Below are 15,155 nucleotides of genomic sequence, written 5' to 3'. Positions count from 1 at the left end.
GGGGGGGAGGAGGATGAAGCGGGAGGGAATGGGTGAAACCGGGGGTAGTGATTTTGGCTTGCTTACTTGGGGCCCATGTGGGTGTCGGCGGGGAAGACGTATCCATGCATCTCGCCAAAGGGGCCCTCGGGGGCGAAGTCGTCGGTCGACAGCGTGCCCTCGAGCACGATCTCGGAGCTGGCGGGGACGCGCAGCTCGTTGGTCTCGCACCTGACGACGTCGAGCGGCGTGCCCGCCATGGCGCCGACGTAGCCCGCCTCGGAGACGCCGTCGGGCAGCGGCATGCTGCTGGCCATGATGGCGGCCGGCGGCACCCCAAACGCCAGCGCCCACGGGAGCTCCTTCTTCCCCTCCCGCTTCCACATCTGCTGCACCTGCCAGATGTGCTGGGGCGCCATGACCAGGCCGACCAGGTGCCGCCCGTCGAGCACCATGGCGCGCGCGATGGACCAGTTCGTCCACGCGCCGTCGGGCGACTGCACCACGTGCATCCCGTACGTCTGGATGTACCGGCCGCCGTCGGCGGCGTGGATCAGCGGCGCCGGCAGCGCCGTGAGGTCGACGGCGTCGCCAAAGAGCTTGTTCTCCTTGCACGGCCCCGTCGCCACCTCGCGCGGCGGCAGCGGCGGCACCCCTTTCGCCGACAGCATCTTGTCCAGGATCTGCTTCATGCCCGCGTGCGGCGGCAGCGCGAGGTGGCGCGCCAGCCGCCCGTACTTGCCCTTGGCCGGGTCGCGCAGGGCGCCGGGCCCGCCGAGGATGCGGAACAGGCCGTTCTTGGCGCCCTTGACGTTGTTGAAGAGCGGCGCCTTGTCGTCCGTCTCGTTGGACCGCCGGATGATGGCTGCCACCTCGAGGTTGGGGTCCTTTTCGGTATTGATCTCGGCGATGTCGCCGTCCTGCTTGAGCGCCTCGACGAAGGAGCGGAAGTTCAGGTGGGGCGCATCCTGCGGCGAGGTGTGGTTCAGCCGGAAGGATGAGTAGGGCACCGTCCGTAGCGGCCTGAATGTGGCCCGGGGGGCGCTTCGTGCTGCTTGGGAGAGCATCGTGAGTTGTGGCGGGGTTTGATGGAGAAGTGTCCCATGACTGCAGTGTGTCTTTTATACGGCACTACGTGGAGGGTCCGTCCATACGATACGGGGTGAATAAGAGTAAAGTCGGCCGACGTATTCCGCGAGATTGGGCGATACTTAGGCGTAGTCGATAGAGATGATTGGTTGTTGTAGTGCTCGGACTCAGTCGGGGGCTCTCGGCCCCCTCGGCTTCGGGACCGGCATCGGCATCGGCCCAGTAGACGTCGCAGAAAAGGAGTGCCATGGGAGGCCCAAGGCACCCTATGCTCAAAGGATACGGAGTGCTAGTGGTCGTGGATCGATATAAGTAAAGCATGGGGCCGTCAGTTCTTCCTCGCATCAAGACGATTTCTCACCGGCACGACTTTCAAAATGCAGTCCACCACGCGAACACACATCACCCGGGCAATCCGCGCTCGGAATGCATCCCCACGTCTCGTCTCGACCCAAGCCCGGCGCACCATCCACAGCACCTCCCCCAGAACCACCAACAACAACCCCACCAACAGCCCCATCATGAAAAAAGCCCCTAGCCCCTTCCCCATCGTCCAACGCAACCCCCGCATCGTCGTCGGCGTCACGGGCGCCACCGGCACCGTCTACGCCATCCGCCTCCTCGAGATCCTGCGCGCCCTCGACATCGAAACCCACCTCATCCTCTCCAAATGGGCGCAAGCGACCATGAAGTACGAGACGGACCTGACCTGGGAGCACCTGCACGCGCTGGCCACGCACGCCTACGCCATGAAGGACGTGGCCGCGCCGCCGTCGAGCGGCTCCTTCCTGCACGACGGCATGATCGTCGTGCCGTGCTCGATGAAGACGCTGGCCGCGGTGCGCGCCGGCTACTGCGACGACCTCATCTCGCGCTCCGCCGACGTGTCGTTGAAGGAGGGGCGGAGGCTCGTCATGGTCGTGCGGGAGACGCCGCTGAGCGCCGTGCATCTGGATAACATGGCGTTTTTGCAGCGGGCGGGCGCGACCATTTTTCCGCCCGTGCCCGCGTTTTATACGCGCCCCAAGACGATTGCGGACCTGGTGGATCAGAGCGTGGGGAGGATGTTGGATTCGTTGGGGATCCACGTCGAGGGTTTTGAGCGGTGGGAGGGCATGCGGAAATGAAGAGGTGGGGATGCCGGTTTGGAATCGGATGGCAAAGTGCGGGGGGAAGCCGGCATGGCTGCCCTTCAGTCTCCAAACTCGAATCCGAGGAATGCTGTGTCGTCTTCTGAAAGAGACCTGTCTGGAAACGGGAGTCAGCTTTTCACCACATGATACCGGGCACTGGGGACTCACCCCAGATTATCGAATCCAGGAAAGCCATCGGGGAGAGATCGGACTGCAGGAAGTCAAAAGCGGGATCCGTGGCTGCGACGCCCAAACCATCGCTTGAAGGGACGGTTGAGTCGGCTGGAAAGGCGAGGGCGGGGTCCCGAGGCTCCTGTTGAGAAATTACGGATCCCATCCTGGGTCTCTCGGATGCTTCCTGCATGAGACGCTGCAAAGCCTTCAGGGCGTTGAGGTGGGAAGACGTGAGGGCATTATTCATCTTTCCGGGAGAATCATCCTGTGCGCGGGAGAGGAGCACATGGATGAGCCTCTTCTGCATGTTGGCGAGAGTGGAAGACTTTCTCGTTTCTCCGAGAATGGTCAGTAGCAGAGCGGAGCTGAGAGCTTCGTGGATGCTGGTCCATGAGCGTGTGGGGTATACGCTCATCGAGTGGAGGTCCAAGAACGACTTCACTGTCTGCGCAAGAGCATTCTTCCCAGTAGATAGAATATGCAAGAATGTCGAGTCATTGTCGATGCGCTGAAGCTTCTTGAAAGTCGGCCGGCAAACGGCAGAAATTGCAAATGAGCGATGCTGTGAAACAAGGAAATGCTGGACTTTTTCCTGCAAAGTAGTGCAGTCAGACTTGTTTCGGAGGTGCGGCGCCGCCTGGACCATGACTTGATCAAGTTCCTGCAGTTTTTCCAGAATGTTCTCTATGTTGGCGTCGGAGGATGTTCGTCTGGCCAAGAGCCTGAGGCCAATCTTGGACATGTCCCACATGACTTGTTGAAAGTTGTTTGGCTGATGGGACCCGATCGTGTCGCAGCTGACAAACGGCATGTATGCCAAAGCAGTGGGCCGGTCAAAGCAGAGGGACAGGACGCAGTCCTGCTGAGCGATGGTCAACCTGTCAACGTGTCAGCAGACGCTCAATCACGTAAGCGTATGCCGTCGGACCATAGCTTGCTCCGTGTGACCTTCTCCTTGTCTGGAATGTTCTCTGCCGTGCCGTACTCGGAATGGAGACCGAGACTTTGGGCCAGGCGCATGGTCGTTCCGCTCATGGCCCAGGCGGCGTCGGCGTTGCCTGTACAGCATTTCAGCAATGCACCACGTTTGTTTCATTCAATAGCGACTCTACCGTCGTTCTGCAGAAAGGTACCGAGGATCAACAAGGCTTGGAGGCTGGTGAGTAGCGGTCGGAGAAGGAAATTGGCAAGGCGGAGTGCGTGGAATGATCTTCTGGCTATGTTCACGGTCAGCAGCAGTTGTACGCAGGCGTGTGCAAGGGCGTTGTACCGAAGTCCCTGGATATTCTCCGCCTTTCCTGGGCATCTCTCTCGGAATACTGGGCGCCAGCTGCAAGTGTGGCAAGCAGAAGTGCGATTCGGGCAGCCTCCTCCCTTTCATTCGTCACAACGAGGCGGGTGGGAGTGCTGCCGGCCAGCTTCTCGAGATAATCGGCCAGACGTGATTCAAAGTCCTCGATGTCGACAATGAGAGGTGCAAGCGGAAAGGCGATGGCACGGTAAACATGATAGAAGCTGAGAATCTCGCCGTGGGTGGGGAGGACCTTGGCAAGCTCGCGGCTCTTTTCATCATCGGTCTCGGCATTGATGAAGGGATATTGGGCGCGGGTGTTGCGGAGCCCCAGGGCGGGCACAATGTCCCTTGCAATGTGGCTCTCGGCTCCTCCCATCTGACGCAGGTAAGACGCTGCCGAGTTTTCGCCCAAGAAGGACGTAGCGTTCCCGGGGGCATCTGTAGTGGAAGCCATGGCGGAGGTTGGTCGGCCCGATGAAGACGGATGATGGAGCACCTGGGGCACCTGGGGCTCGTGGTCGGGCTCGGAGGGCTTGTTGTGGTTGTAGTTGTAGATGCAGATTTCAGGATGGTTTCTCCCAACACATGCGCCGCACGGGTTTCTGGGTGTCTAGAATGAGAATACAATCTGCACCGAAGGGCTTGGAGAGGATCCACCCACTCCATGTCGCACCGGACTTTGCGTTGGTTGCAGGGATAACAGGCCCCTTTTCCTCGCGGCCGCTTCTTCGCGGCAAGCACCCTCTTGATCTCATCCTCCGAGACACGGCTGCGTTTGGGCATTATGGTGGTGCTCAATGTTGATGCCTCCGAGGTCGCGGGCGATGATTTCGGCGGTCGAAGGTGGAGATTGAAAGTTGTGGAGCGAAATTCCAGCTGAGTAAGTGCGTCATTCTTTAGGTCGTAAGTATCGCCGAATCTCGGTCCAACCGGAGATAAGAAACCATATGCACGAGCACTTTCCAAGTCAACACCATTAGGAAAAAACAAATTTACTACCTGTCACTCCTCTCAATATTTGCAAGCAAACCCCGTCAGTTAACATCTTCCAGATATATACATGTCGATTCTTTTGCAGGGACTGACTCGTAAATTCTGGAAGCTCGCAACCCTTCCTTTACTCAACTGCGTGCTACTTACTCATGTCTACCCCGCATTCAGTTATCGGCGGCAACCTCTCCTATTTGCCCATACATACCGCCCTTTTCCCGGCTGTTTGACGCGCCCACACCACCGAAAGCACCTCACACGTTGCCAAACACTACACCTCCAATTCATCCTCTTCTCTACGCAAAAGGCCTACTACTTCACTCTGAATCTGGTGGTAGGCAGCAAGAGTGGCTCCCGGACAATCGACTATCAGCTGCTTGCCAAGCCCAACACTGCCACACGGATACTGTCACATTCTGCATGTGCAAGGTGCTCCTGGACCATTGGTTTTGCATGTTATCTGAGAACGACGAGTCTTCCAGTGATCACGAGCTGATGAAGCCTCGGGTAGCTACTCACCTATCTCCTGTAACATGTGCAAGTTCAGCTACATTCCCTCAGGGATCGACGTAGGACCGTGTCCCAACCTGCACGTATACGTCGAACTACCAATACTACCAATGCGATAAGCTCACTTGGAGCATCAATACTAGGGCTAAGGAAGACCGATATACCAGCTTGAGCAGTACGGACATCATGCTTTCCGACACAATGGTAAGAATTCAATTATCAAGGGTTATTTTTGGACGTGGGGGCGGGAACAATGCAACATACGACCGCGTTCGTATCCGGACCTGTGCTCCGCGCAAAAAAAGCCAACCGAGCGACCCATCCACCGAATTGATGGGCTGGTCAGCTTGACAAGAACAAGTCCTCAAGCGACCGCCTTCCTTGTGCTGACAGCCAATTGGACCGAGCATATGTGTTGGATAGCTCAGGCAGCAGCACGGCCTTTGGAGTCCTTGTCTTGGAAACGAAACGCCTTCCCATTCAAGGGCCTTGGCTTGCGATCCCTGCACGTGGATGCGGGGCGGCCCATAAGTAGCCGACTTTTGTTAGGCTGCCTCCACTTTACGCCACAACCGCTACCACCTCAAGCCTCCGTAGAAAAAGAAAATAAGAAATTCAGACATACCTTCCAGCACAAACCACTGGAACCACATCCGCAATGGTCCCGCTATGGGATCCTCGCTCCGGCTCTGATATGGCGACCTTTCAACCCGACAACGTGTCATTTTCGCGAGCTGCTCGACCGGACTTCGCATCTGCCGGACCGGCACCGTCCACGTTTTTGTTCGTCGATGTCGGCGCTACGCAAAGCCGGGAAGACAGACGACGGGTGCGCTCCCAGGTCATGTTCGCCACACATGAGGCGAGACGGCGCCGAGGAATCCAGGGGCGCAAAGCCGGGAACGAGAACCGCAATGAAGATCAGGAAGCCGCTTCATCGAGTCCTATACAGGTTGCAAGTCTGACCCGCGAAGATCCATTCGACTCCTTGCCCGTCAGGAGCTTTCCGGGCATGCATGACGTCCTCAAGTTCTGTGAGTGCCGACGATGAGCACTAGCTTTTGGATACCGCTGAGACGAAGTTGCAACCAGTCATCAACGCTTACGCCGGTTTACCGCTCACAGACGGTACGCACATGCTCTCCACCGTGCGATGCAGCCGCGCTGATTCAAAACAAAAGACCCCTTGCTGAAGCATGGGGCCAGAGAACGAAGCGTCGTCGTGAAACGGAGCAATACTCTCTGGGACGTAATGACATCTGAAGAGACATCGCTCTTGGTCATGCTTGCGGAAACGGCCCGTCTCCTGAGCACAACCAGCCACTCTCCAAAGTGGATGACACGCCACCTGGCGCTGAAAGAAAGAGCCTTGAGATCCATCAGGGAAGGCTTGTCGTCATGGTCATCGAAAGAACCATGGACCGTCTCCGACTCTTACCTGACCGCAATAGCAGCCATGGGAGCCGCAGGGGTGCGCCAGAACTCTCTCACACGGCAGAAAGTCACAAGCACTGACACGCGCCCACCTCGTCCAGGTCCTATTCGGCGACAAAAACGCCGCCATCGCCCACCTCGTCGCCGTCCGCGAACTCATCCGCATGAGAGGCGGCATCGACACCTTCCAGACCGTCCCCCGCCGCATCATCATATGGTGCGAGTTCCACGGCTGCGCCGCGCACCAGCTGCTCCCCGTCCTCGCCCCCGCCGCCCCCGCTCCCTCCGACCCCTCCCTCGACGACGCGCTCTCGCCCTCGCCCTCGCCCTTCCCCCGCGCCTTCCGGTCCCTCGTCGCCGCCGCCCTCGCCCGCACGCTCACCCACCTCCCCGACGACCGACACCAAGCGCTGCCCCGCATCCTCCGCGCCCTCCACCTCTCCAGCATCGCGTCGACCCCGCGCTGGGAGCCCGCGCTCCTGCGTTCCACCGCCGCCGCCCGCGTCGCCGTCGCCTCCGTCCTCGACGACGGCGTGTACCACCTCCTCGTCGAGCTGGCGCGGCTGAAGGAGGACAGCGCACCTCCTTCATCGTGTTCCTCTTCGTCGTCGTCCTTCTCATCATCGTCATCGCCGCACTCCTCCGGAACCACCCCCGCTGTGAACCCAGACGACGGCTGCCACCCGCACCCGCACTCCATCGATCTCGTCATGCTACACGCCGCCCACGCGTACCTCTGGACCGCATCGAGCTACCTCCCGCCCGCCACGCCGATGAACCTGGCTCTCCTCGAAAGGCTGCGGGACGCGTTGTCTGCGCTGTTGTTGCCGTCAGCGACGAAAGTAAAGCAGGAGGAAGAAGAAGACGACAACGACGACGAGAACGAGGAGCAGGAGCAGGAGCCAGAGCAAGAGCGGGAGCAGGACCAGGTGCAAAGGTGTAAAAAAGCGGGAAACGAACAAGAAAGGGGAAGGGGAAGTGCGTCATCCGCGTCGCCGGTGGCGCTCTGGGCGTCGGTGGTGGGATGGGTCCTCGCGAAGAAGGTGTGCTCGATGGCGGCGGCGGCGGCGGCAGTGGGACGGAGCGGCGACGGGGGCGGCGGGGCGGAAGAGCAGCAAGGGGGTCAGCTGGGCGGGATGGCGGCGGAGCGGGGCGGGGGGATGTTGGCGTGGTTCGAGGAGGAGGTTCGGGTGTGGCTTGAGCGGGCGGCGGGATCGGCGTCCGCGTCCGGATCCCGGACGGTGGTTGGTGGTGGTTTCGGTCGTGGGGGGGAAGAAGGAGCGGTGGCGGTAGAGCGTGCGGCGAGGGTGATGGCGGATTTTCCTGGGACGGACGAGTTCAGCAGGGGGTGGCGGTGTTTGCTGCTGCGTCGGTTTTGTGGCGAGGAAAGAGGAGGTTTCGGTGGTGATTGCGGCGAGTGGCGTGGAAGCGGGTTGGTGCATTCGAGCAGCTGTCCCCTCCGGTGGGGCGGCCCACCAACCGCAACGTCTTGAGGGATTTGTTTTCGAGAAGAGGAGGAGTCCACTTGACGTCGGAGATAAACTTGCAGGCAACCTCTAACACATGATCAAGCTTGCGGGCCCTCGGCGCGAAAGTGAAAATTGCACGGACACGTACGTCGTATCCCGGAGGAAGAGCGCAATTCCCATAGCGCTTATAAAGGTGGTAAGTTCTCGTCATTTCCAGCCTCGTGGAGGATGCTACTCACAGGACTTCCTTCACGATAGCGGAAATTTTTGCCTTGGCGTGAAGACAAGGGTTGTGGGACGGGTCCACGTTGTTGGTAACCTCCGAAGCGCTTCGGTGATAAGCTGGTTCGACAGAATAACGGCTATTTACTACTGCCTGATCAGTCAATGGCGTACGCGGCCCTCTCTGATACGCGATGTATACACATGTCCTTTCATTGGTTTGAAAACCTCCCGCGCGCTCCACATTTGCAAACGCAAAAGTGCTGCATGTGGGGATGTGTAAGCAGAGCTGCAGCATAGGGTCGACAAGAGTAGTCGTGATTGGCCCGGGGCGCGGGAGCGGGGTTCTATCAATTTAGGCTCCACATGGACCCTAGTCCCCAAATGGGGTTGCGATAGTCCAAGTGCGTCCCTCATTGGTAGAGGCCCCTGGCGACATGTGCGCTACCTGCGCATGCGAAACTATGCAAGGGTTTGATTCAGCAGTAGTAGCAATGACCACAATCGTCAGATTGAGGGCTGCGGGCTTTTGTATCGGGCTGCGGCGGTTCTTTTATATTCTTTTCGAGGGCGAGAAATGTTGACTTTAAAGGCGCATGAGGCACCCGATACGAGCAGCCAGCCAGGGCGCCAACGCTTCTGCTCCTCTCGGCCTCTTTGTGTTTACCCGTCCTGGTTTTTGGACCTGACAGATTTCCTCTCTCTCGAAATGGTCGACTTCGAAATCGTCCGAGCCGGCTTCCAGCACGCGCTCCGGGCGCCGCCCGCGGGTGCCCTCGCCGCCGTGGCCGCCCTCTACGGCGTCCTCTTCCACGCCCTCGTCCTCCGCAAACTGCAGGTGGAAGAACACCTCTACTCGTTCCTCGGCTCGTATCTCGCGGCCATGGGCGCGGTTTTCCCCATCTGCCTATTGGTCCTGGACGCGCGCGCAGCCCTCGCACGGGCGGCCCTGCTGATCGTCTCGTTCAACGCGGGGCTGTATCTCAGCATGGGCGTTTACAGAGCGTTCTTCCACCGACTCCGCAAGTTTCCCGGGCCGTGGGGCGCGAAGCTGTCGCGGTTTTACGTCACGGCGACGTCGGCGAGGGATGTGCAGTATCACGTTGCGGTGAAGCGATGGCATGAGCAGTACGGGGACTTCATCAGGACTGGTACGTTGCTCCTCCTTTCTCGAGGGTGTGCTTTGCAGCTGACGATGGAGGGAAGGACCGCGCGAACTGGCGATTGTGAAAGCGTCGGCGGTGAATCTCATCTATGGGCCGCAGTCCAAGTGTGGGAAGTCGACGTGGTATACGCAGGTCTCGTCGGATCAAAACGAGTGCTCGATTCATATGACGAGGGACCCGAACGCGCATAAGAACAGACGCAAGGCTTGGGACAGGGGGTTCTCGGTTAAGGGTATGTGCTGATCGACTCACTCACCTGTGAGAGAGCACTGGCATGTTGACGGTGCTGGCACAGCCATCAACAGCTACGAGCCACGCATTGTGGCGAAGGTGGACGAGTTGCTGCAGCAGATGGGCCGGCATGCAGCTGCAGGCAAGCCAATGGACGCTACCATGTGGTCGATGCTCTTGACCTTCGACATCATGGGCTCAGTCGGCTTTGGCAAGGACTTTGGCGGGCTGAAGAGCGGCATCGAGCACCCCGCCATCAAGGGCATCCACGACCACATGGAAATCCTCGGTATCATGGCCACGGTGCCGTGGCTCCTGAACATTGCGTCCAAAATCCCCGGCGCCACGGCTGGCTACGCGCCCTTCCGCGACTGGTGCGACGAGCAGGTCAGGACGAAGCACCAGGTACGTACGTCCGGTCAGAAGCGAAAAGAAGTGGATGCTTACTGGCAGGCGACGGTAGACGTGGGCGGCGGAGAAGCAGCCGCAGGACATCTTCTCGCACCTGCTCAAAGCCTTTGTCGAAAAGGACGCCACGGCGCCGCCGTCGGTGGCCTCGCTCCACGAAGACTCGCGGGCCGTCGTCATCGCCGGGTCCGACACGACGGCCACGACGCTCGCACACGTGTGGTTCTTCCTAGCCAAGCACCCGGCGACGCAGCGCAAGCTCCAGGCGCAGCTCGACGGGGTCATGGGGCGGCCCGAGGACTGGACGTACGCGGCGGCGCGGTCCGTCGGCTTCGTCGACGACGTCATCAACGAGACGCTGCGGTTGAAACCGGTGCTGCTGACGGGCGGCTACCGCACGACGCCGCCGGAGGGCATCGTTGTCGACGGTGTCCACGTCCCCGGCAACACCAACGTCTTTGTCCCCATCCAGCTCGTCCAGACAGACGCCCGCTACCACCCCCACGCGGCCGAGTTCATCCCCGAGCGCTTCGGCGAGCGCAGGGCCGAGTGCCAGACGGAGAAGCAGCCGTGGATTCCCTTCAGCATCGGTGCCGTCATACCCCTCCCCCCTTTCTGGATTGTTGCTGACCATGGCGTGGGTTTGAACAGGACCGTACTCCTGCCCCGGCAAGTCCCTCGCGATCGCGACGCTACGCACGGCCGTCAGCCAGATCGCCATGCGGTTTGATGTCGAGCTCGCGGCGGGCGAGACGGGCGAGGCGTTCGACAAGGGCGCCATGGATACCTTTACCACGACGCTGAAGCCGCTGATGGTGCGGTTTACCCCGAGGAGGAAATGAGTGGCTGATGCGGGTTGTGCCGAGCGAGGATAAGGGAGTGATGGACGAGACGACGGTGGATGTGATGGCGGGGTTGCAGCTACGCTGGAGCTTGGATAGTTGTTCTGCGGTGGCGCATGTCATTATTTGTGGGGCTGGAGTGAATGTCTTGCGCAACTTCCCAAAGTGTCGCTGCATGTGACTCGAACCCGCATCCTTCCCGTTTCTGTAGAGTCCGATTGGCTGGGGGAATGAGCTGACGGGCACAGTAGACTTGTTTCATCAACGGGCCGGGTCGGGGAAGGGGTTAAAGTAGCGAACCATAGGTGGTGGCATGTGGTGATGCTCCGGTCCCGAACCATCGTTCAGGTTGTCTCAGCCCACAGCCACAGCTGATGGAAACCGCCCGGTAGTCGGCTTCGCACTCCGCACCCTCTTCGCCTTTGACGTATGAATCGATAGAGCCATCTTTGCACAGTGTCTGCCACGGGGGCAACTCAGGTCACGGCCCGACTTGTCCTCGGGATCGCGACTGAATGCCAGGGTTTCGCGTAGATCGGGGCGCCAAGTGTTCCCTCACGGCGGATCGAAATGCAGGGCATCCCGGTGCACATCGACACTTGGGTTGGTTCTGGGGATCGGGGAGCTCGGATCAGGGCCGTCGAAGCGGTACGTGGTACATAGCTTATCATTTAGATTTGGGGGTGGAGCATTAGGCACCAGCCACTCTGCATGCAGGCGCGGCAGAGCTGCAGCGTGGGCTGATTTTGCGCCTCCTTCAGTAGTCATCAAAATCTCTCGCCGATCGCGGCTCATGGTTCAACAAGTGCTACTGTGGGTTGCTGCTGGGGCGGCCGGCAGATTTGCACGCTCTGAATCATGGACCAATGGGCAGGGTCAAAGGATCGCTGCATGGCTGACCACGCAGATGACGACCGGCCCGCCCGATCGGAGACGAAAAAGAGGAAGACAAGCCAACCACCATCGTCAGCTATAACCCGATCTGCAATTGCGAAACGACACCGCCTGCCCCGCCGTTGCTTGACCCCTCACGCCTCTCACCCTCACACTGCCGCGCTACCAGCTGCAATGCCGCTACCGTCCAGACCCCATTCTTCGGGCACCCATGTGTGCATCCCTTGCAGCTGCGGACATGGCTGTGCCTGACCCTTACCCCTTCGGGACCGGTGGCGTCGACGGCCCCATTTCGCTCTCTGCCGACCACGACGGCTCTTTCTGGCACGAGCCCCGACTTGCCACCGAACCACGGATCCAACCTCCAACAGCCAACCACCATGCAGCCTCGGGACCTCTTCGGGCTCGTTCGCCGGCCTTCCCGTCGTGCCGCAGCCCGCGTCTTCCACTAGCACCGGCCACCGTCTTTCCGCGTCGAGACCACCGCTAGCCATGGCTCGCTGGCAGATGGAGATGATGAAATATTTCGACCCTCCCTTCACTCACGGCCCCTGCATTGCTCACTCCCCTCTCCACCCTCTCCACCCTCTCCACACTCCCTCCCGACCATGGGCCTTGTGCCTGTCTGAACACCCTACACCGTTTAGTCACATCATAAATCCCTTCCCCGTCCGACACAGGAGTAGCTTGCGTAGCTTCGGTAGCAACCATGATGGAACTACACGAGCGCGCCCCCGCCTTCTTCAGGGTCCTGGTGGCCATGGTCGTCATGGCAACAATATCCACCGCCCTGAGGGTCTACGTGAGACTAAAAATCGTCAAGTCCTTTGGAAAAGACGACTACCTGATGGTCGCCGCATTGGTCAGTCTTCAACACCACCCGCCCACAGAGCCAAACAGCCGCTAACACCCCAGCCCAGCTCTGCTTCATCATGTTCACCGCCTGCGCTCTGGGCGGAATCGCCTACGGCACCGGCCGACACATGGCCGAACTGACTCCCGAAAACACCATGAAAGCTCTCCGCGTACGTCGCTACCACCCCTCTCCCTCTCGCTCTCTCCCTGCTGGAAAACACACTGACACGCACAACACGCAGTACTGGTGGCTCTGCTACGCGGCCTACACCTCCACCATGATGTTCGCCAAAACCAGCATCGGCTTCTTCCTCCTCCGCGTCACCGTCGAGCAGGTCTACATCTACATCATCTACGCCGCCACCGCCATCACCGTCGCCACCGGCACCGTCTTCTTCTTCGTCACCATCCTGCAATGCCGCCCCGTCTCCTTCTTCTGGCTCAAGGCCACCGGCGCCGCCGGCACCTGCCTCGACATCGAGGTCATCATCGCCCTCACCTACTTCTACTCGGCCGTCTCCGCCCTCTGCGACTGCGTCTTCGGCCTCCTCCCCGTCGCCATGCTGTGGAACCTCAACATGTCGCGCTCCACCAAGATCGCCGTCGCCCCCATCCTCAGCATGGGCTGCATCGCCTCCGCCGGCATCCTCGTCCGCACCGCCTACGTCCGGGACTTCCGCGACCCCGACTTCCTCTGTACGTACACCCCCCCTCCGCCCCTCCTCCCCTCCACCCACCCACACCTATCTAACACCTCCCCAGACGCCACCGTCAACATCGCCATCTGGTCCGACATCGAATGCGGCCTCGCCATCACCGCCGGCTCCCTCGCCTGCCTCCGCCCCCTCTTCCGCACCTTCCGCGCCAAGCTGCTGTCGTCCTACGGTCTCTTTTCCTCCTCCGCCGCGCACCATCCCGACCGCGGCCGCGTCTGGCCCGCCGACTGCGTCGCACCGCCATCACTGCCACTACCGCCGAGCGCGGGTGGGCGGGCCAGGAAGGGGAGTGGTGGTTGTTACGGTTACGGGCGTTGGAGCTTGTTGGAGGAGACGAGGGTTGATATTGTGGGGGATGAGGAGGAGGCGGTGGGCGGGGGCGGGGGCGGACGGATGTCTGTGTTTGAGCTTGGTGGTGGTGGGGGCGGCGGCGGCGGCGGGAAGGAGGGGGTCGTCGTCGATGTCGAGAGCGTGCATGTGGATGTGGAGAGGGCGGCGTCGTGCCGCTCGGCTGAGGATGAGGCGTCGGCGCGGGGGATTTTGGTGCGGTGAATTTTACTTACTTATTTACCCGGCGATGGGGTTTTGTTTGGTGGGGACTGTCTGTCTGTCGGTCTGTTTATCTGTCTGTCTGTTTGTCTTTGTCTTGCGGGTTTTTAGCGATGTGGCGTTTCGGAGTGCGCGGAGGGCGGGGCTCTCTCTGACTTTTTGTTTCTTTTTTATTGGTCAAGAGCGGTTGGACTTTGCGAGAGGATTTGCATTGGAGTATGGACATGCTACGGCAGTGGGTGAATCCAGCACGGATAAGCGTTTTTATGAGAGGGTAGATGAAAGATCGATTTCTAAAGTACTAGTGTCAGCGTCTGGGTGGGTATGTTTGCTATACCTACTTCCAGTGTTATTGGGATTCGGAAGCACGTCGTCGAGTTGGAACAGATCCTTGAACCAGGTTCTCTGCCTCGTCGTACTTTGTCTTCAGGGCCTGGAGTTCGGCAAGGGCTTCCACAGCTGCTCCGCCAGCTCGGTTGTATATACATTCTTTGCCTTCTCAGCCGGTATCTTTGATCCTGGGTGTAGCCTTCCTCCTGGAGCTTCTGTTTCATAGAGAGCTCCATGATATCGGACCTCTGGGCGCCGAGGGTCTCGGTGGCAGTGACCGGGCAGATGTTGGTCGAGATGGCAACGGTCTGGATGACAACGCCCTCAGAGCCGGAGGAAATGGGGTGGAGTAGATGGTCGAAGCGGTCGACTGAGGAGTGACGGCCGGGGTGCTGGGTGGGTGGAGATCACGCCTTCAGCCTCAGAAAAGGCGGGGAAGGAGGCAGCCAGGGTGCTAACGGTGGGGACGGAAGTCGAGGCGTGGGAGCTGGCCCGGCAATCCGTGACCTTGGAGCCGCAAGAGGGGATGGTAATGCACGGGCAGGACGTTCGTTGGTCATCGGGCTTGAGATGGCTGTTGAGGGCGCGGTCATTGGGTGCGCGACGCGAGCACTGCCATGAAAGGCGGATGAGGAAGGAGCGAAGAAGGCTCAGCTCGCCGACAACGCGTGCTGACAACCGCCATCTCAACCCCCAAAGCCCCATACAACCGCACCGTCGCCACATCCTCCGGCGTCACCATAACCCTCACGCGAACGTCCCTCCTCTCCCTTCCCTCCACCTCACACCCGGGACGAACGAGCAGCCACCGAGTCGCCACCCAGCACAGCCCCTCGCCGAGCCCGCGCCGGCGCCACGCAGGCAGGGTGT

At 60.1% G+C, this 15,155-nt stretch overlaps 6 protein-coding genes across 6 annotated transcripts; 4 read left to right on the top strand and 2 right to left on the bottom strand.

The window, feature by feature from the left end:
• Nucleotides 1-62: 62 nt before the first annotated feature.
• On the bottom strand, nt 63-1,046 carry BKCO1_27000131 (3-octaprenyl-4-hydroxybenzoate carboxy-protein; the record flags this gene model as incomplete). Its single annotated transcript, XM_020273540.1, has 1 exon — nt 63-1,046. One exon carries the CDS (start codon nt 1,044-1,046, stop codon nt 63-65), a length of 984 nt encoding a protein of 327 aa, XP_020130044.1.
• A 399-nt stretch (nt 1,047-1,445) lies between these two features.
• BKCO1_27000130 (3-octaprenyl-4-hydroxybenzoate carboxy-lyase) lies at nt 1,446-2,195 on the top strand (the record flags this gene model as incomplete). The annotated part of the gene is made up of 1 exon (XM_020273539.1): nt 1,446-2,195. The coding sequence occupies one exon, from the start codon at nt 1,446-1,448 to the stop codon at nt 2,193-2,195; it is 750 nt and encodes a 249-aa protein (XP_020130045.1).
• Nucleotides 2,196-2,260: 65 nt separating this feature from the next.
• On the bottom strand, nt 2,261-4,123 carry BKCO1_27000129 (fungal specific transcription factor domain-containing protein; the record flags this gene model as incomplete). Its single annotated transcript, XM_020273537.1, has 5 exons — nt 2,261-2,316; nt 2,370-3,253; nt 3,304-3,433; nt 3,488-3,592; nt 3,646-4,123. The coding sequence occupies 5 exons, from the start codon at nt 4,121-4,123 to the stop codon at nt 2,261-2,263; spliced, it is 1,653 nt and encodes a 550-aa protein (XP_020130117.1).
• A 1,704-nt stretch (nt 4,124-5,827) lies between these two features.
• On the top strand, nt 5,828-8,096 carry BKCO1_27000128 (uncharacterized protein; the record flags this gene model as incomplete). The annotated part of the gene is made up of 4 exons (XM_020273536.1): nt 5,828-6,203; nt 6,262-6,297; nt 6,351-6,640; nt 6,705-8,096. 4 exons carry the CDS (start codon nt 5,828-5,830, stop codon nt 8,094-8,096), a joined length of 2,094 nt encoding a protein of 697 aa, XP_020130116.1.
• Nucleotides 8,097-9,003: 907 nt separating this feature from the next.
• On the top strand, nt 9,004-10,941 carry BKCO1_27000127 (cytochrome p450; the record flags this gene model as incomplete). The annotated part of the gene is made up of 5 exons (XM_020273535.1): nt 9,004-9,445; nt 9,501-9,692; nt 9,756-10,096; nt 10,155-10,689; nt 10,751-10,941. The coding sequence occupies 5 exons, from the start codon at nt 9,004-9,006 to the stop codon at nt 10,939-10,941; spliced, it is 1,701 nt and encodes a 566-aa protein (XP_020130113.1).
• A 1,603-nt stretch (nt 10,942-12,544) lies between these two features.
• On the top strand, nt 12,545-13,958 carry BKCO1_27000126 (uncharacterized protein; the record flags this gene model as incomplete). Its single annotated transcript, XM_020273534.1, has 4 exons — nt 12,545-12,697; nt 12,756-12,860; nt 12,933-13,386; nt 13,453-13,958. The coding sequence occupies 4 exons, from the start codon at nt 12,545-12,547 to the stop codon at nt 13,956-13,958; spliced, it is 1,218 nt and encodes a 405-aa protein (XP_020130112.1).
• Between the last annotated feature and the right edge of the window lie 1,197 nt (nt 13,959-15,155).

The sequence above is a fragment of the Diplodia corticola genome, assembly GCF_001883845.1.
Source record: "Diplodia corticola strain CBS 112549 chromosome Unknown scaffold27, whole genome shotgun sequence".
Classification (NCBI taxonomy): domain Eukaryota; kingdom Fungi; phylum Ascomycota; class Dothideomycetes; order Botryosphaeriales; family Botryosphaeriaceae; genus Diplodia; species Diplodia corticola.
This window is presented reverse-complemented; position numbering and strand designations above follow the sequence as displayed.